The sequence below is a fragment of the Psilocybe cubensis genome, chromosome 6, assembly GCF_017499595.1.
Source record: "Psilocybe cubensis strain MGC-MH-2018 chromosome 6, whole genome shotgun sequence".
Lineage (NCBI taxonomy): Eukaryota > Fungi > Basidiomycota > Agaricomycetes > Agaricales > Agrocybaceae > Psilocybe > Psilocybe cubensis.
The window spans coordinates 1117625-1138020 of NC_063004.1; the positions used below are offsets into that span (position 1 = coordinate 1117625).

Consider the following 20396-nt stretch of genomic DNA (forward strand, 5'->3'; position numbering starts at 1 on the left):
GAGGCTTGTGGAACGCGAAAGGAGGATGAAAGCGTTGCACTATAGTGTTGAGGTTGAACTCATTGCTTAGCTAGAAGCGTCATAGGACTTGAAATTAATCTACAGGTCTATAAATTAGATATGTTATCGCAAGGCTGTCAACCGGGTAACATGGCTTACATGCTTCAACGCTAGTTGTTAGTATATATCGCATCTTACCAGTTTCTGTCAAAATGTAGCGGGCGGCATTTACTGCCGAGTAAGTAGTTTTCAACCGTACGACAGATAGGTCAGAAAATAATTGCGGATAGCCGGACAACGAGTTATGGCACCGGGAAGAGGTCGATGCCGACGAATTCCTTCTAGATGTTCATTCGTATGTCCTCTTGGTACACCCACAACGCCCATTTATTCTACTGAAAGTGGCCTAAGTAAGTATTGTGTAGCACTTCCCCAGGGCATGGGTATTTAACACCAAAGCCCACTATCTTCTTTATTTACAAGTAGTTCTGATATGAAATCTAGCATCAGAGGGTCCAGAAGTCAGCGCCCTTCAGCGATTCCCCTGGCGCCCGCAATCATGGAGACCAGAGATGTGTCGGGGCTGAAACGTACATTGCCCCAACCGATTTGGGGTCCCAGTCAGCAAAATTGGAAGTGTGGACTTAACGGCATCCTAATCTGGCATAACAACACTTCATAGCCATTGTGATTCAACCCTCAATCTTGATAATACTTAATGATTGTGTCAAATTCAAACGTTACATATTGTTGCTGCAGTGCCTTCAATAAAAAAAGGAGCAACATACAAAACAGAACTTCTTCATCTTAAACCACAACAATGTCCAACTTTCCCGAAGAACAACTCGACTCACCAGCTGGCTACTTCCCTGGAAAGCCTGGCCTCACTTTAGATAATGGACGATGGACTATTGTCCGCAAGCTTGGATGGGGTCCTCGGTCCTCAACATGGCTCGCAGTCGATAACAAGGAACATGTGGGGGAGTACTCAGCGATCAAGATCTTGACCGCGGAGGCCACCGAGGAATCTACAGCCACGAACGAATCGAAACTGCTCTCCGGCCCCATCAAAAACTTCACCGAGGGCTTCCCTAAACTCACCAAAACTTTCTACCAGCACGACGACAAAGGCAAAAGACATTACTGTCTCGCATTCCACGTGCTGGGGTCATCCGTCGAGGATCTCCGGCTCACCAATGAATATGATGGGCAATACCTACCCGTTCATGTCGTTCAGAAGATTATAGGTGACATTGCAGAGCGACTTGCGTGTCTCAACGATGAGAAGATTATCCATGGGGGTGAGTTGTTCAGCAGGTTCCAAGTTAACCTAATTCTCACTTCTTCCCAAAGCTGTCCATCCCGATAACTTCCTTTTCTTCTGCGTACAAAGAGGCGAATCGATCAGAAAAGTTCTTGCTAAATCACCTAGTGAGAAGGCAGAAGAAGTCGTTGGTGACGATGGTATCTCGTACCCAGTTGTCAGGTCACAACCAATTGACCATGGTAATCCGTGGGACTCCTCCGCGCAAGATATCCTCAACGTGTTGATTTACTTGGCGAACTACGGGCATGGTAAGCGTCCCCCCGGATAATTGATCTCATGCGCTAAGTGCATGTTGTCTCAGCACATCATAAGGGTGTTGCCGCACCTACGGACGCCAGAAAAACGTATTACGCTCCAGAAATCTTGAAGGGCGAGAAGGCCGATCAGAAGGCCGACATTTGGGCCCTGGGCTGCAGTGTGAGTACATACATCGATAATTGGGAGAGAGTCCGAGTTTACATTATCATCCCTCCACAGATCTATCTCTTGTTAACGGGCACTGAGCTTTTCTCTGAGACCTATGTTGCCTCGCCGGTCGAGACAGCCACAGAAACTCTCGGAAAATTAGAAACCCTTCTCAAAGAAAGCGAAAAGCTATCCGAGAAAGACATCGCACCCGCTGCCTCCCTCCTTAGATCGTGCCTAGCAGTCAAGCCTACAAAAAGAGCCAGCGCAGTTGATGTACTTGGTAGTGGTTGGATTAAGGGTGGATGTGGCTGCGGTTATTGCGGTTAAGGAGGACATCGTGTATTATAGTCGCCCACTGCGGTGAAATAATTGTACAGAAAGCCAAAGAATATATGCGTGTACAGTGTTTGGTATTCTTGAACTTTAGCCTTATAGATGATCGTTGGTATAAATGCGTAAAAGCAGCAAGGCGGGATACCAAAAAGCAGAAAGGATTCCAAGCAAGAGGCACAGACACATGAACTGTGAAGCCTCTCAGCGGGACGATATCGGAATTCAAATTCGGCATTCGCCGGAAACCCAACAGGAGGGTTTTGGCAACCCCGCTTTCGGTTTTGACTACGCCTACGTTTCCCAAACCTCAACTCGAACGCATAGTTCTGCTGTACTTCCAACCAAGAAAGTCTCGTCATGTCAGATATCTGCCCCGTCTACTCTCCTTTCTTCAGCGCCATGGTAAGTACACCCAATGTTGGGTTCCGTTGTGACGTACGTTGACCAGGGGGTGGTTGCTTTTTCACTAGGGCTGCACCAGTGCCATCGTCTTCACCTGTAAGTTTTTAGCTATGGTGCCATGACAAGTCTATCTAGGAAGGAAGCTGACGCGTTGTGGCTGTTCATGGAAGGCATTGGTGCTAGGTACGTTATTGTGGTCTGATATGCGGATTTGGGGTATTGACGCCACGCCGTGCTCCTCTTTTTACTTTGCATTTCAGTTATGGTACAGCAAAATCTGGTGTCGGAATTTCAGCCATGTCAGTTCTACGACCTGACTTGATGATGAAGTGTGTTGTACCAGTTATCATGGCTGGTATTATTGCTGTGAGTCAGCCCTCCATCTTTCCGCAGTATCCACATTCAGCTTGCTAGCTCATCGCGAATGAAATTCTTCAATGAATGTATGCTAATCGACGTATTTTTTTGCTGCGATAGATTTACGGGCTTGTCGTGTCGGTGCTTATTGCTGCTGATCGTAAGTCTTGCAGCGTCTTGTATGTCATTGCTATTCGGCTGCTGAATGTGTTACTCTCCACCTCAGTCGAAACACACATGTCCCTTGCTAAAGGTTTTACCCAACTTGGTGCTGGTCTTTCTGTCGGTCTTGCTGGTCTCGCTGCTGGTTTTGCTGTTGGAATTGTCGGTGATGCTGGTGTACGAGGCACTGCTCAACAACCAAGGCTTTTCGTCGGCATGGTACGCTTCATACCATACAAAACATTTCTCGGTACTCATACTCTCACCAGATTCTTATTCTCATTTTCGCCGAGGTTTTGGGTCTTTACGGTGCGTTTAATCTATATGGTCACCCTTTCAACATCTGACCTCTGCCTCTTGAATCCCTTGAATAATAGGTCTCATCGTGGCTTTGATCATGAACACCAAGACCCGCGACATGCCCGTACGTAGATTCCGTCCCACATCATATTAAACACTTGTTTATGCGATCTTATATATAGTGCTAAATGGCTGATTACCATCTTGGATGGCGGTCTTCAAGGGCGCTACAATTTGGGTAGGAAGTAGGGACGAGAAGACTGGGACTATACCAAATGTTCTCGTCATTGCATGCACTCTGATATGCAAATGGACTTTTATGATACAGCACTTTTTTCTGCTCTTCGCTTGCCCGCAAACACGACCAGTATATTACTCTACCCCTCTGCTGCCCGGTTCTTGTAATTGTTGTTGTCCTTATGTTCAATCTGCCGCTTTCCTCCCACCAGTTGCCTACAGCCACATGAAAATCCTCTGTCCTGCCTTGTGAGCATCATAATTGTTTCGTATGTCACAATATCCTTTCACGAGTAAGTGGCTTGCAGCCCCACGATTCCCGTCACTAGTTCCCGAAACTTTGATTATGCGGCTAGGTCAAGGTTCTTCACTGACATTTGCTGGTGTTGCGCACCCAAACCAATCACGTGATCACCCATTCAAAACAACGTCGTGCTCCCCTGCCTTAATTCGATTCATCTTGCCCTGTTTTTTGTTGTGCTGGACTACTTATAATTCAAACGACCTTTCTCGTTGTAAGCTTTATCTCAATTCTATGACGTATTGCAAAAGTGTTGATCCGGACAAAAGATGCCGTTACCGTTGAACCCGAGCATTGAAACGCCGTTGTATTATTCATTCCTTTTCCACTGTATGTTATATACAGACTGCTTGGTTTATTATTCTTTCGCACTTTTCTCGTTTTCCGTTGTCTCTTTATCGCCAAATGCCTGAAACAATCCCTATCCTCCTGTTAACATTTGGAGCCCTTTACACATCTCACAAACTCTTCACGTTTTGGAAAGCAATAGGCGCTATTGAGTATGTTACTAGTCAAGCGCTGGTATTTCATTGATACTTTTCATTCTTCAGTCATCTTCCCGGATATCGTGTTGCTTTTCACGATGACAGTCTTGTTTTAATCTTGACGAGGATTCCTGGTATAGCTCCCGGATTCAATTATCTTTTTTTGGACAAATACACGACTAGTAAGTGTACGGCCATGCCAGTGTCCAACATGAGGTTCTATCGAAAACTTTGACTATTTTTTTAACATCTAGGATATACCAAGTGGGATGTGACATCCATGGTAAGCGTTCTCTTGGGCAATGGTCTGCAGGTCCTTCATGTTTGTCTTAATAGGTTTCCATGTTCCCGAATGTGGTGACGTCCCTTGCAGTTGCAGATGCTGACACGGCCAAAGTAAGCCGAAATCGACTATACGATGTAGTTCATATTATCCAAGATTATCAGCACATTCTTTCAGACCGGACGCTGTTCCCCAAACCACTTGCCCAGATGAAGTTTTTGACTTTTTTTGGGAATAACATCGGCACTGTCAATGGCGAAGAGTGGAAGAGGCACAGAAAAATCTCAGCTCCAACCTTTTCAGATGTGTGTAATGTTCCATTACAATTTATCATTACCCAATGTCGGCTGTTGATTAAACTCGTCTACTTTTACGCATCTAGCGCAATAACAGGCTGGTCTGGGACGAAACTATCCTTATCATGGAATCCTTGTTTTCTGATGTATGGAAGAATAAGGATGTGGTTTCGGTCGATCATTTCGTGGACCTCACACTTGCAGTTACGTATCTACCCCTCTGCATTGAATCTCGCAAACCATTTCTTTGATTGATTTTGGATACACCAGATTGCCATTTTTGTGATAAGCGTTGCCGGTAAGTCTTTCGTTCTCTGTAATAAACACGCTCCATAGTCCTTAACCTTTGTATAAGGCTTTGGGAAGAAGGTGTCTTGGCTTAATGACACTATTATTCCGGACGGACACAAGATGACCTTCAAAGACTCTCTTCACATCACATGTACGGACGTCATTTTCAAACTGCTTTTTCCTGACTGGATACTTGACCACGGCACCCGGCGGATGAAAAATACAAGGATTGCCTTTGATGAAATGAAAGTGGGTATGGTATCAGATACATCAATAAAAACTAGCTCATTGTCCCGTATTCACGCTTAGGTATATATGTCAGAGATGATTCAAGATCGTCGGCTGTCGGATAAAGTTGAACGTCATGATTTGCTTTCAGCATTGATGAATGCACACAGCGATGACCTGAGCGATAGCTACTTGTCAGACAGTGAACTTATGGGTATGTTAAGTTTAATCTCCTTGATATGTTATGACCGTATAAAACTACCATTATTGTTAGGCAGCATATAAGATTGGGCTCATCAGAAACCAGCACCCTTACGTAATCAATGGGCTTGGCGCCAAGAGCGGCCAAAATCCAGCTCGAAAAAAAAATCAAAAGTTATGTTGACGGAAAATGGTTTCAGACAAAAAGTTTAAAAAAAAAAAATTCATAAATGTGCATATACAATCCTTACTACTAGCCTTTATGCCCACAATAATAGAATTACACCTCAGAGGTCAAATTGTAGTCTCTGGAAGTCCATAATGAGTCTGAGAGGTATTACTTAGGCGTGACTTATTGTCACGTGTGGTCACGTGTACCATTATATAAGCGGCCAAAAGAACATTGTCAAATTTTCGAAAATCTCCCAAACTCGAGAAAACACCATTTCTGACGTGTTAGACTAAAAAAAAAGGAAAAAAATTAAAATCTTTATAACTTCTTGAGATCAAAATTTTTTTGAAAAAAAAAACCACAGATGTGTTCAAAGAAGCATAACCTACATATCTGTGGTTCAAAAATGTAGAATAGTGTGAGTGCAGAAGGGTTGAAAAGGTTCGGAGGTAAGCCAACTTTTGCTTACCTAAGGGGGTGCTGGTTCCTGATGAGCCCAATCTTATGTCTATCTTTTGGCAGGACACGAGGTGCATTAACTAGCTCTTCTGCTAGCTGTTAAATTCTCAAATGTGGGATTGTTGAAGACTTCTGCCCACACTTTAGGGTTTCTTTTTGCCCTATTGGCACTCTCTCCGGCTGAGCAAGATAAGTTATTCGAGCAAATAACGAGCTCGTTGCCCAGCTCTGGAGCTCCAGTGAGTAATTCTTTAATGACCGTATTGCAGGATACAATGTGTGTTTGCAGACGTATGATGATATGGCTCGCCTCCCGTATTCCATCGCGTCAGTCGTTTATGTTTTGCGGGATTTTTCTCCAACTTAAATCATTTCCTTGGTTTCCTAGGGTCCTGTACGAAACAATGCGCTTATTTCCGCCTGTGAGTCTGTACAACTCTAGACGCAGTGCTGTAAACATGTTTCGACGTTCCTCCTACACTATAGGGAACCAAGATTGCCAAGTATAGCGCATAGGACACCGTAATCACAATAGGCAACAGATACGGCGAAAAGAAGACAATTCCAGTGCCGAAAGGGACACGAGTAGGCATCAATACTGTTGGGATTCACTACAATCGTATGTATATTCATGCTCAAGCTGCATATAGGCTACAATGCACTGTGTATTTTTCAGCTCGGTATTGGGATGACCCTGAATCTTTCAACCCATCGCGCTTCTTGAACCCTGATTGGAATCGCGATGCTTTCCTTCCTTTTAGTGCAGGTAGGACTTGCCTGTTATCAATAGCATTAAAATTTTTCATTTGACACGTAATATGACCCAGGTCCCCGCTCATGTTTGGGAAGAAAGTGTGTTCTTTTCCATTGAGTAATAATTGGCAGATATATTGATTATTTTTGGAGGTTTTTCGAGACAGAAGCGATCGCAGTGATGACAATGATTGTATTGCGGTATAAGGTCACTATCAAGGATGAACAGAAATTCTCTACAAAGAACTTTGAGCAACGGAAGGAAAGGATCTTGAAAACCAGGAGAATACTGACGCTGTCGTAAGTTGAAGCTCGCAGACCTTTAAGCTGATCACCTTGAAATTGATGACTATGCCAATAGTCCTATACGAGTTCCGCTGACATTTACTCGAAGAGGCTGACTGGTTGACTAAGTAAGTTTTTGAGGAAAATATCGATGGAAGTCGTCTGATCATGAACTAGTTGTGTTCATTATAGAATACATTACAGTACCAATCTTGTTGTCTATTAGCGTATAAAAACGATTGGCACCATTATATTTGATTTACAGGGAGATGAGATAACATAGCAAAAGAGGATATCTAAGTTAACTGAAACCAATGTAGAGAACCGATATGTCGGAACATGGATTTTATTTGAGTTGTAAAAAAGAGGTAAGGAACGTGTACGTATATCGGTCGTAGCAAACAAAAGATGAAACAGAGATTCGACACGTCTACTTCGCGTCTGTTTGAAAGAAAAAAGGTCGGGGCAAAATCGTAATAACTGTTATACTCGAATATATGTTTGGTAAACAGGGGAATTAGAATCATCATAAAGGGCAAAAAAATCGTACATTAAAAAGGGAAGCAAAATTTTGAACAAATTTTCTGTTCTTTCTGGTGCTTGTCAACGCTAAACGTTAGCAGTTGGTGAACATAGTGGCGTGAAAAAGGATCTCTAAGCGCCGATGGTTTCCAACTTCGCGACTTCTCTGATGGTGCATGTCCTTTCACTAACACTTCCAAACCACTCCTTCGCCCTCAGCGCCTTCTTCTCCAACTCCTCTGCACCCTTGACCTCCTTCGAACGCTCCTCCATAGCACCTCTGAAGCGCTCTTTCAAATCCCAAGACGCAAGTCTCAAAACCTTTCTCGTCTCACGGCTGATACGGGCAGCGTGGGCATCCACAAAATGAACGTCACGATCATCACCACGAGCCAGCACTGACGCTTTGACTCTTCTTCCAACTGTTCGTGGAATGGAGCTAGGCAGCTCGAGAATAAGATATGCTGTCAAACCTATAGTGACCGCGCCGATAACAGGAGCGGCCCACTTGCGAGCGGTCTCGTTACCGAAGAGGTCGGTAATGCGGACAATACCCTCGATGACGCCGCGAATACCCACAGCTTGGCCACCAACCATAGTAAGCGCACCCACGCCAACACTGACAAGACCAAGAGCTGTAGGACTCGTTGTTTCGTCTTCTGACTGTTCCTTTCCATCGCCGAAGTGAAGGAAGAACTGGTGATTGACGTCGAACAAGTCGAAGAAAGTGGTCTCGAGCATGTCGGGTCGTTGAGCAAGACCGATACCGAGGCCGTGCATACCTCCAGCGACGATGGCTCCACCGATATTGCTGTATGACGATGATGACCGTCTCTTCATTCCCTTTCCGGCCCTTCTTGCGACGCTGAACATGGCCTCAGGCATGAAGATCCTTCGGCTGCGTTCTACACCCTGAGGAAGATGTTCCTCACCAAGATTTTTGATCTTGTCAACGCCATTCGTGGTGACGACCCGAGCTTCGTTTTCTGAGAGAATAACAGCGGCATCTAAGCTAGCAAGCAATGCCCTGCGAACGTCGCGTGCATAATCCCAGATTCCGAGGAATCCAGGATACGACGGCATAGGGACAAGAGGCTTGTCGACGGCGAGTAGACCTTGACCAACCTTTTCGAGGGCGTCAGTGAGAAGCTTCTTGGTCCTCGAAGAGGCTTCACCCGCTCCTGACTCTTCAACGGACTCTAAGGCCTCCTCCAGAACATCACGGCCTTTTTTCATCTTCTCGAGAATTGGCCGAGCCAATGTCAAGTTGTCACGTGCTTGCTGAAGCTCGGATTCGGCGACGATGGCGTTAGCTCCCGCAAGGAGTTCAATGTCAGCAAGAAGGTTGGAAAGGTAAGTGGAGACGGGTTGAAGCTTAGATTTCGATCTCTTGACAAGAACGAAAGATCGGAGAGATTGTTCAAGGTCATCAAAGGATGGATTAGCGGCAAAAGGTTGAAGGGCAGATGCAGAGTCGACGAAATGGACAAGATCATCAGCGTCTTCGTAGGTCCTTGGGCTGAGTTGTTTAATTTGTTCAAGGACCATCCTTCGGCACTTCTCTTTGTTCTTGATTTGATCGTATTTGTTGACTACGATGAACAAGTATGCCTTCTCGTTGCTGGCATTCCAGAGGAATTCCTTGGCGGAAAGTGTGAAATGGTTCTCGGCGGAGACGACAAAGACGACAACGTCGATTTCTTCTTGACGGGCAAAGAGAGCAGTCGTCTTCAAACTGTCCCTATTGAGGCCAGGTGCATCAATGAGTGAAATGTCGACCACACCGTTATTGAGAAGAGATTCTGAAGGAGCTCTGGTGTCTGCAAGGTACAACTTAATCATTCGTTGAGTATGTTCATTGTCTGCAACAATTTCTTCAAGATCAGAGATCTCTCCTTTGGTGAATGTGGAGGTGTCGTTGATGTCATATATGGCACCGTCCTTGACAACATGGACTTCTTCCTTCCCTTGATTTTCCGCGGCGTCGTGGACCTCGCAGAAAGCCGTAGTACAGGGCTGTTGATCAACAGGCATTACCTCCCGTCGTAAGAGAGCATTGACGAAGGTAGACTTTCCGGCATTGAGATCACCGGTGACGAGTACCTTGGACGAGGTGTCTTCCACTCGTAACCTCAGTTTGTCGATGTGGTTGACGGATGCGCCGATTCGTTCGTCGAGAAGGTTCGCGATGGATGCCTTTTCAAGTTGTGAGACGAGCGAAGCAGCAGAAGATGAAGAGTGGTGAGAGCCAAGTTTGAGATCCAGACGGAGAACATTAAAATCCGAGGCTGAAAGTAATCGTTCATCTTCCGCGTCTTTCTTTATATCCTCGGTAGACTGTGCATCTTCCTCCTTTCCCTGGGAGTCAGGGATGGATGCCAAAGTCATTGACCGAGTTGGACCGTGTCTTTGGCTACCGATGATTACCTCGGTTTCGAATGTCGGGTCATCAGCAAAGGAAAGAGAACGACGCATAGATTTGCGGGGTCTTGAAGAAGACGCCTCCGTTGGTTCAACATCTTCATCTTGTTGTGTCTTTTGTTCGCGGAGTTGAGGGTATCGTACAACCCACTCATCCTTGTTGAAAGTACGAATCTCGGAAAGTATCTCCTTCGTCGAGTCAATTGCTGCTACCAGGCTGCATACACTTCAGTCCAGTCCTAGCAGGAGAGTTTGATAGCAAGCTCACCGATCCTTGTTCTCGATGTAGGCTTCCTGAACATCTTCGACCTTGAGTTGCTTGTCTCCGTTAACTGCCGCAAAAACAGAGTCGTGCAGGGTTTCCTTCACCGGCGAGGTAACGGTGGTCGACATGTAAGTTTGAGCCATAGCAGGCTACGCTGCTATTTTTGTATTTATCTTGCAAGTAGTTTGGACTGGTCCTTATCCAACTGGATGTTGCGCTGGACGATGTGCAAGATTGGCGGTGGTCGTTGCTTGGAGAAAAATGGCTGAGGCAGCTATTAGTTTGTTGACAGTAGTTGTGGAGTATGTTCCGTGATTCAGATTACGTGAGAATTGCATATTCCGGTTGCAACCGGCCATACTTTTGCTATTTATTTCTAATTTTGGTATGGTCTTGTGATGAATCCCAATGGGTCGAGGCTCAAATTCATCAGTCTACACTCTTCATTTGAGTCTACATCCAATCTAGTACGTCCCGTCTAGATGAAAGAATCCCTTGCAAGATGCTTGTATCATCAAAGCAGGTACTGACTGTATTCCTCTTCAGTTTGGCTGTGCCAGTATTGCCTATGTTATCTGTCTAACGTCGAGTCATGGGTCGATGAAGATTTCGGACCAAGTTTTCGCGTTGGTTTCCATGTGGGTCATGGTATAAAAGCATTGTCATGCTGATAGGGGCGCTGAAATAGAAAATAAACGGTAGGTAAGCGTCTAATGGTACCCCAATTTCTCTTGGAACTCGTGCTGGCTGATAACTTACGGATATATATATATCTCACCAATCTAGAATGATTTGTTTTTCTTTTCTCATAGATTCTACACTCACAGATACCTTTTCGACCAAAAAAATCTAATCGGCCGTCGTTAACCTCTCTACATGTCTGTCAAGTTGATCAAACCAGGGTTCGGAGTCGGGTACAGATCTTCGGGCTGCGAGCCTCACGCTGGCCAAAGCTTCGTAGACTGGAGTTGACACCTGGTGACCAGCTACACGTGACCAGAACGCGTCGCGTCGCCGATTCAGAAGAGGCTGACGAGAAGCCGAATATAGCCATTGTGACTGTCGAGATCGTCGTCTTTCAAACTCGTCCCGAAAGGAAGATTAATTTGTTCTATTTTTTTTGCCGCCATATCTGAAATTCTATCCGAAACTGATCATAGCGACAAACATAATATCCCGCCTTTGCCCTTTCAGCGTCATCTGTCCTCTTACAAATTGGTCACTGCGCACTGTAGCACATTGTCGTATTATCATGTTTTCCGGAAATGTATTGGCGGGAGATGTATCTTTTCCGGCTCACTACATTTTCTCAAAGCTAGCATGCAACGGTTCCACACCACCCCAAAGAGATTACAGCAATTCCTTGGCGTCGCTGAAGTCATTAGCACATTGGGCTCTCCAGGTCGCATCTTCGACGAAACCGCTCTTGCTTAGCTCTCATTCCGATGTGCAGCAGGCCACCCGCAAGCAAGCTTCCTCCCTCATAAAACATGTATCAACTACCCCTGCTGTGTTCGTGATCTATACTTCTATCACTGGTGAAAACCCTTGTGTTGGTGTATCTCCCGCCAAACAGAAGATATCGCTGTTGGCACTCTATACTTTGGACAAACTGGGGAATTTTCAGCTGCTGGGGTCTCTATATCTCTCTACCTCCTATCAGGCCTTCGAAAATTCTCGGCGAGTATCTTATGAATCATCTAACGAGATTAAAGCTTTCCCTCTCCCGCGTCAAAATCTGGAATGCATTTTTTACTTTCTGCCAACATCGTTCTTCTCAACCACACTCAAGCTTGGTCGTCAAACATTTTTAGGATTTATCAAGAATGGGTATGAACGGAGGTTGAATACTCTTTTTGGCTTCCTCAGATACAGCGGTCCTAGGCGTCTACGCAGCTGCCGAAAAGTCGTTCTTGATCTCGATGGGTACCAAATAACGCATATCGGCAAGGGAGCCTTTGCCATAATATCTCGTGTAATACATCGAGCTTCAGGAGAAATTCGGGTTATGAAGCGGATCACATTTGATAACACGGGCCTTGCTGAATACCTTGCTAGGAACGAGGTGGACGCACTCAAGGCGATGTCGGGTAACGTATGGTTTCCTCCGTTGTTAAACAATTTTGAGGAAGGAGGCGAATTTCTCATTACTATGGTAAGCTGGCCTGTGCCTTGTCTGTTTATACGTATGATGTATGATTCATTTTACAGCCTTTTTACCATCGAGGTGATCTTGCTGCTCTTATTGAACACAAGGGATATCTAGGTCGGAAGCTAGCTCAATTTTACTCAGCGCAATTGGTGAGTTTCAATATGTCTTTCGTTCACCCGTGTCTTATTGAGCATGAATTTTTACCAGATTCTTGCCATTCATAACTTGCATAAAATGGGAATAATCCATCGAGATATCAAAACGGACAACATATTCCTCGATGGGAATGGGCACCTCGTCCTCGCAGATCTTGGACTCGCTGAAAACATCGCAACCTACGAAGGCGGTGAGGAGATGATGAAATACTTCCCAGAGTGGTTAGAAGCTAGGGATAAAGGCGGGGACGATTTCCCCTTATTGTGGGTAAACCATCGCAATCCTTTGTCGATGATTGGTTCTGCAGGTACGTTTTGGTATACGGCGCCGGAGGTATTTAGAAAAGAACGGTATTCGTTTGGAGTGGATTATTGGTCGGTTGGTGTGATTTATTACGAGCTTATTACGGGTCATGTAAGCAGACAATTCTATACAACAAAACCGACTCTATGCTAATAATTTTATTTTTCAATAGATACCATTTAACCACTTTAAACCATACCCTGAAAATAAACGACCAGAACTTGATTTCACAATGAAGCCAGGTCAATTGAAAGACGTTGTGCACTGGGAAGAAGAGGCATTATCCGAGGTTAGGACTTACTACAATGAATTGAATCTTTAGTAGAACTGACGTTCGGGGTTTGCGGGTATCAGTTTCTGAATCCTCATCCAGCTTACCGCCCTAAGTGTCTCAGTGAAATGAAAAGAAGTCCAATTTTTCATGGAATGTAAGTCTATTAGAACTATCCCTGCCACAGAGTCTGACAAAGTATGACCTGGTCTAGCGAATGGGATAAAATGGCAAGGAGGGAGATACCTGTTCCCCCTTTGCCTCAGCCTCTGAAGGAAGGTTGAAACAGTGGGGAGAGTATCGCTTTGCAATGGTTAGAGAGTAGGCGTAGATATTATGCTATATTTTATACTTTCTGGCACCCCTTGGGACAAGCTCTCGGATTACGCGAAGCACCGCAAATCCTTGCGCCACACTCATCAATTACCGTTTGAGGTAATTATTCGGAGGAGGTGCCTAAGTTCTGATGGAAAGGAGACACCTGGCTCCAGGTCTATATCATGAGATTGTCACAGAAACGGAATATAATTGCAATCCCAGATATATTTAGTTCACTGGGTAATTCAACTACAAGAACGTTTCGATATGCCATAGATTTTTCGAAATCAATCAGTATACAATAGAATTATTTGCTGTCCATGCTTATTATCTACCAAGGAACTTCCTGTCCCTCCCAGTTGAAGAATTTGCCAGTAGGCCCATCTGCATCTAATAGCGCATACGGTAAAAGTGCCTTCGCACCCTCCTCTAAACTCTTCCCACCAGCAATAAAATTATTCAATTTGGAAGAAACCAAGCCTGGTGTAACTGCGTTGACCTTGAAACCTGCTTCTCTCAGCTCCTGGGCTAATGAGACCGTATATGAATTTACTGCTGCTTTGCTTGATTGGTACGCGACAAAGTTGGCTCGAGCACCTGGCCTAGACTGCAGTGTGCTGGATCCTAGACCACTAGAGACGTTCAAAATGATGGGTAATAGAGATTTCCTCAGCAGAGGCATGAATGTAGTCGTCGTTTGAATCAATCCAAACACATTTGTGTTGTAAACCTCACGAACAATGTCAACTGAGACGATTGACGCACTCTGGGCGCTAGCATCTGCCCTGGAAATTGCAGCATTGTTGACAAGGACGTCCAGTTTTCCATGGTTCTCGTCGATGGTGCATTTTGCGCGCTCGATAGAATCTAGGACCGTAACATCAATCTGAATGAATTTGACATTTTTCAATCCCTTCTGGTGAAGAGTAGCTCTTGAACGGTTGATGAACGACGGAATATCGCCAGTAAAAATATAACCAGACTCACTCTGCCTCTTTGCCAGAAATCTCATTTCTGGCACCGAGATAAACTATGTGTCCTTGCTCGGCTAAAAGGCGAACTAGTTCGTATCCTATGCTGGAGTTGCTTCCTATGTTGTACCGTCATGTTATTAGACAAAGCAGCAAAGACAAAAAACAGTCCTAACATACCTGTAACAAGAATGACTTTGGACATCGTGTTTGGCATGAAATGATTGGACATTGGCTAGTTCAAATGCAGACCTATTTAATGGAATCAGCTAGGGAATTTTCTGGTATATTTTTAGCCTTCAAGTTAAAAAGGAGTTGGATCCGATTTTCTAGTAACACGAATTTGTCAACAACGTGCCCGCTATACATTAAACTTCCTCGTTTTGTCTTGACTCTTGAGCCATTCGATGATCAAACGGAAACACAATCGGATATATTTCTCATAATGAACAGTGAAAATTGTTCATAATAGTGAAGCGAACAGGTCATGCATATTATATTGAGGATTCTCGAGCTAAGCTCGTGCTTTACAATACACATCCCAATGAAAAAAACCGTATAAGCAGTTCAGTCATATGTATAGTCATAATTCAAAATTGACATGACGATGAGGTCGAACTGGGGTAAATCGGATGAGACGATCCACGGACGGATCTGCTGATCCAGACGATGGGAGAGTGTATTGGTAAGCCAAGTACAAGACAAATGAGTATAAAAGGAAGGGTACTGCATCGTTGAGAGTGAAAAAAGTCAATTTGCTCTGGTCTTACTTTTACGGGGCCAAGATTGAGCGCTGAGCGGTTATGTCCTGATTTTGGGATGAAACAGAATCTTACACAGATGTAGTTCTGGTAGAATGAATCTCGTCAATTCAAGGTTGCTTAGATCTTAGTTTTTTTGAATTTTCTGAACTAAAGCCCAACAGATTAGTTTAGTAGTATTATTGTCGAAAATTGAACTCGAAAAGGCGGCTTCGCCGCGATTACCTGCCATTGAAAGACTGTTTTCTATTGTGTACCAGATTACATATAATTACCTGCCCATGGCAGGTAATTTACAAATCTTCCGACAGTATATAACACATATTACTATATATTCCCTATATACGGTTTGAAATCAGACTCTTTGCTTGCAAAGTATCCACTTGGCTGATTATCAAACAGTTTGCCCTTTGCGCTGTTGGATTCGAACGGGCCAACAGGAAAATTCTTCAACAGAATGGGCGAGGAATGGGAGTGGTAGTATTTTGTTGCAGCTTGGAATATAGAATGTAAAGCTATAGTAAAGTATTTAAGAATGCATAGATGTAAGCAAGTTTTTCGAAGTCATTTTTTCGGTGTCCAAGTTCTGCCACCAAATCACGGGATTTAACAATTCTCACGCCTTTGAAGCACCACATTTTGCACACGAACGGTAGTTGGAACAAATAATTAGCTTCACAATTTCGTTGACGTTTCCCTTCCTACATCTGCCCATTTTATTCAACGCAACTGAAATGCCTTCACCGCTTTTTCTACCACGGGAACTCGGTGCCGTTCCAATCGAAGAACTTTCCTGTTGGGCCCTCTTTCCCCAGCAATGCAAATGGCAACAGTGATGCGGCACCCTCCTTTTCAGTTTTACCACCAGGTGCATGGTTATTAAGTTTGGTGGTGGTGAAGCCAGGAGTCACCGCATTAACTTTGATCCCTTCTTCCTTCAATTCATACGCCAACGCGATTGTGTAGGAGTTCATGGCGGCTTTGCTGGTGTTGTACGCGACGACATGAAGGGTAGAATCACCGCGAGCCATATAGGTGTTGGAAGCCATATCTGTGCTGACGTTTAAAATAACACCTTGCGACGATTTGCGTATGAGGGGCAAAAAGGCTTGAGTTGTTTGGACGAGACCAAAGAAATTGGTTTCCATAGCGTCTCGCAGGACGGGGATTTCAACTGTGGTGGCTTTCTGGCTGGCCTCCATCTTGCTGATTCCTGCATTGTTGACGAGTACGTCGAGTTTCCCCTCGTCCTTTTCGATTATTTTCTTGGCTGCTTCAACGGTATCGATCTGTGTCACATCCAACTGGACAGATTTGACTGTTTTCAGTCCTTCAGCGTTCAACTTCTCCCTGTGACAGTGGGTCAGAAGATCACCGATTTCATGTTGATAGAAGTCTGCTCACTGAGCCTCCTTTCCTGCAACTGGGTTTCTCGATCCCAGGTAGACTGTGTGACCTTTCTCCGCCAACAGACGAACCAAGGAGAACCCTATGCCGGCATTTCCACCTAAATTGACGTACAACGTCGATCCAGCGTCGATCAACTCCCATTCAGCATGTGAAGAAAGGCAACTCACCAGTGACAAGTATAACTTTTGACATTGTTTTATCTTGGTTTGCCTGACTTCTTCAATGCGGGGAGACTTATGAGTAACTTCTTACTTCTTGTGTGTAGATGTCCAAGGTTTTATATGTCAATATTTCCAGTACATTCGATTGTCTCAACAAAATAGGGTTGGATGTGTAATACCCATTTCCGCTTCCCGTAACTAATTTTAGCACCGTCCGTGTCACCTGAATGACATATATTCATTGCTCGGTGAGAATAGGATGGATGGAAGCGGCAAGCCTGGAAGGATAGACCTTTTTATCCGATGAGGAGCATCCACCTAACCTACTAACCCTAAGACACGATTAGGGGTGTGTGTTAACGTAATCAGCCGTGGCTGACTAGGCTTCCTGTCCACCGTGATGCTGTTAATTCAACACCAATCAACCATCACTTTGTCGGCGAAGAATCTTTACCGCGTATTTTGGCTCGAGGGTCCATACAGATAATCTGTTCATTTATCAGCACTTCGGAATCCAGATTCCAACGTGATACGTATTGAATGGTTCATTGGTAATGCTAGATATATTCAAAACAAGAAGTGCCTTTGGCTGACGCAGAATTTCGTCGTTTTAGGGTCTACACTATTCAGCCTTATAAATTGTTCAGAAAAAATCATGAACGCAACAAATCAACGAGTCTTTATGTGTAGGTGATTCACTATAGAGCTACTGAACTTCGTTGGAGACGGTTTAGCTGAGGGTTACGGTCAATGGTAGCCAGAAATTTGCCAGTATCATGTCAATTTTGCACCATTCGAGAGTCTACTACTCTGGCAAACTGGATACTGTTACGTCCTTGTCAGGTTGCTCATAGGTCATGGCTTGGAAATACCGTTATATGTTTCATGTTACTGAATTTTAATAGACTGTCAGGCGCTTTAGAAGCGAGGGTTATAAAAATTCCTGCATATGCGCATCTGTTTGTTTACTTGACTTGCCAGTTGACCGAGTTCACCGTCTCCCATATTTCTTAGGCTTCGAGCAGTCTGATGATATCGCTGATGATCTATGTTTACTTTGTCCTCCTGGAAGGTGGCAAGTCTCATACCCGATTGCAGTTATTCATAGAGAACCTACCCCTTCAATCACAGAGTGGAATCAGACGAAAGAAAACCGTGGACCTCTTTTTCCTTGGGAGATGGTATCTGTATTTTTGCCTCTCCGGCAGTTAAACTGATCAACGATATCCGTTATGCTCGGTCTGGAGACTTTGTGTAGCCGAATTCCATGGGTTCTGTTTACCCTACAAGAAATCCAAGGATATGTCGGGTAAAAGTACAGTCCCTCAGCTCTATTTTCTAGACCATGCTTTTTGCCACAAACGAGCAGAACGGTCTCAGGGCCGGCTCCGACGACTGGCTTATTACCAGCGCTGATAATGGCAGTTCTTATACCTCCGAGGTTCCCACTCTTCATTATCGACAAGACGGACCAGAGCTCTAATACATGCGTTCAACAAGTTGTGGTTACCTATCAGTGGCCAAAGCTCGTGGTTAACTACCGAAGAACGTTCGATTCCACTTGTAGGCGCGACCATCTTGATTTGAGATAGACCTACAGCAACTGGAAGAATTACATTCAACTACCGTGATCCACGGCGTACTGGCTCATTCCCACTCCTTTGAGCAAATAACCCACCATCTCAAAAGTGAACATGTTCTCCCAACCTCCGCCACCTGGTTTTGACAGGTCGGACACAATTAAAGATTGACTGACAATCGGTCGCTATTATTTTCCATCCTCGTCAAAAATACATGTATCCTGTCAAGTTGGGAAAATTATCAACCGTTTTTCTCAAATTTGCTATATATACCATACGACAGTCAGGTTATTCCTAGGTAAGTCCGTTATCGCCAGAGCCTCACACAACCTTCGAAAAACTCTGTCCATTTCACACTATTCCTGCCGTCCAACTTACAGAAATCTTTTGTTCTCCGAACCATTGGATGGATTTAACTCCTCCTTATGTGAACTTCGGGATTTACTGTCAAGAACACTTATGGTCATGACTTACATCTCTGGTGTTCTTATGCACAAAATTTCACCATGCATGACATCCACGGCTTAAATCGCTATTTTCGTCGTTGAGTGTGACTGGACCTGCGCATGATACATCAGTTCTTTGTCTTTATCGCCATTCGTTATCGATAATAAGTTCATGATAAAGTTCACATTGCGTAAACTTTGTGAGAATTAGGTCTCCATATCTCGATTTTTTTCGAATGCTATCGTGTATATGATGCAGGCAAACCTTCAAAACCATGGCTATAATAATCGCCTCCTAATAGGGCAATGAAGAGCGGTTATTTAATAGCATCATTGATCTATCACTGAATCCGAAAGTCTTCCCAGCTTCGTGTTAGATTAGGTTAGTTTACTAATGAGTTTGAAAACATAACTAGACTGGTTGAGAGACGGTTTTGGCCCAGGGATATGCGCTAATGCACCTGATTACTATCGCATACAGATTTGAGATATTGTGGCGTCGGCTGCTGATTGTTGATCTAATCAGCATTTGTCGAGATCATCATGAGCCATCCAATGTTGGAAAATGCGCAATATATATGCGGAAGTACGTCACTAGTCAGAGGAGGTGAGCTCATATCCCATTTTCGTTACTAATCGGCGACGAAATCATCCGCCATCGGAGTTGTGAACGAATGTGAATGGTCACAACTTCGTCGCAGGGCAGTATTTAACCAAGTCCCAGGCACCAATGCCATGTTTTGCTACGTGTTTTCGGACCGAACTTGCGGGTGGAATAAGCATATAACTGCCATGAGATTCGGAGAGTGAATGGAACAATCTAAGCTTTTCTAGGGCTTGAGATTTCCGGATTTGTAAAGGTGATTGGAAGTTGAACACATCTGATATATCTGCGGACTTTTACTGGGCACATATCTGGGTCAGATAAGAGACTATAAGAGACCGAGCATGGATTCATGCATGTAGTCAGGTGGGACACGTAATAGTCACTAGGTCTTTCCATAAACATGTGGGAGCATTCATAACATAGTCCAAACACCGCGAGCACCGCAGGTGTATAGTAACAGATCCCTGCGCAATAATTAACCGCCGGAAGCATTGATACTAGGTGCTATAGAATCGTTATTTGGGGCCACAGAGTGTTATGTATGTTTTGAGGGAACGGCACCTTGGAAGCTCTGACCGGAAAAACTTAATGCATCTACACGTTTACTTGAAGCTGACTGCTTGAAGTAAGTTGTTCAATAAGCGCCAATTTCACGCTTCTCGTCAGGAACGAGTCGGACAGCGTTATGTAACCGCCTCTTCGGTGCCGTCCGTGTGGCACCTCTAGATTTAAACAAGCACAATTAAAGGAAAAGTCATGCACGATCGCCGCG

The 20396-nt window shown here is 44.4% G+C and overlaps 7 protein-coding genes across 7 annotated transcripts; 4 read left to right on the forward strand and 3 right to left on the reverse strand.

Moving 5' to 3' along the window:
* Positions 1-820: 820 nt before the first annotated feature.
* On the forward strand, positions 821-2062 carry JR316_0006855 (Serine/threonine-protein kinase SRPK; the record flags this gene model as incomplete). The annotated part of the gene is made up of 4 exons (XM_047892600.1): positions 821-1301; positions 1354-1575; positions 1629-1744; positions 1805-2062. The coding sequence occupies 4 exons, from the start codon at positions 821-823 to the stop codon at positions 2060-2062; spliced, it is 1077 nt and encodes a 358-aa protein (XP_047747882.1).
* A 190-nt stretch (positions 2063-2252) lies between these two features.
* On the forward strand, positions 2253-3477 carry JR316_0006856 (V-type proton ATPase 16 kDa proteolipid subunit; the record flags this gene model as incomplete). Its single annotated transcript, XM_047892601.1, has 9 exons — positions 2253-2470; positions 2539-2566; positions 2610-2653; positions 2731-2836; positions 2948-2987; positions 3054-3208; positions 3259-3298; positions 3367-3413; positions 3472-3477. The coding sequence occupies 9 exons, from the start codon at positions 2253-2255 to the stop codon at positions 3475-3477; spliced, it is 684 nt and encodes a 227-aa protein (XP_047747883.1).
* A 755-nt stretch (positions 3478-4232) lies between these two features.
* On the forward strand, positions 4233-5695 carry JR316_0006857 (Cytochrome P450 monooxygenase 124; the record flags this gene model as incomplete). Its single annotated transcript, XM_047892602.1, has 10 exons — positions 4233-4327; positions 4379-4494; positions 4567-4595; positions 4649-4708; positions 4760-4900; positions 4978-5094; positions 5162-5189; positions 5247-5431; positions 5492-5624; positions 5685-5695. The coding sequence occupies 10 exons, from the start codon at positions 4233-4235 to the stop codon at positions 5693-5695; spliced, it is 915 nt and encodes a 304-aa protein (XP_047747884.1).
* Positions 5696-7934: 2239 nt separating this feature from the next.
* On the reverse strand, positions 7935-10616 carry JR316_0006858 (Transmembrane GTPase fzo1; the record flags this gene model as incomplete). The annotated part of the gene is made up of 2 exons (XM_047892603.1): positions 7935-10440; positions 10492-10616. 2 exons carry the CDS (start codon positions 10614-10616, stop codon positions 7935-7937), a joined length of 2631 nt encoding a protein of 876 aa, XP_047747885.1.
* Positions 10617-11740: 1124 nt separating this feature from the next.
* On the forward strand, positions 11741-13421 carry JR316_0006859 (putative serine/threonine-protein kinase ndrA; the record flags this gene model as incomplete). The annotated part of the gene is made up of 5 exons (XM_047892604.1): positions 11741-12318; positions 12358-12643; positions 12700-12789; positions 12848-13210; positions 13272-13421. 5 exons carry the CDS (start codon positions 11741-11743, stop codon positions 13419-13421), a joined length of 1467 nt encoding a protein of 488 aa, XP_047747886.1.
* A 598-nt stretch (positions 13422-14019) lies between these two features.
* Positions 14020-14864, reverse strand: JR316_0006860 (Short-chain dehydrogenase; the record flags this gene model as incomplete). The annotated part of the gene is made up of 3 exons (XM_047892605.1): positions 14020-14620; positions 14676-14778; positions 14840-14864. 3 exons carry the CDS (start codon positions 14862-14864, stop codon positions 14020-14022), a joined length of 729 nt encoding a protein of 242 aa, XP_047747887.1.
* Positions 14865-16172: 1308 nt separating this feature from the next.
* Positions 16173-17022, reverse strand: JR316_0006861 (Short-chain dehydrogenase/reductase ATR10; the record flags this gene model as incomplete). The annotated part of the gene is made up of 3 exons (XM_047892606.1): positions 16173-16770; positions 16825-16927; positions 16998-17022. 3 exons carry the CDS (start codon positions 17020-17022, stop codon positions 16173-16175), a joined length of 726 nt encoding a protein of 241 aa, XP_047747888.1.
* Between the last annotated feature and the right edge of the window lie 3374 nt (positions 17023-20396).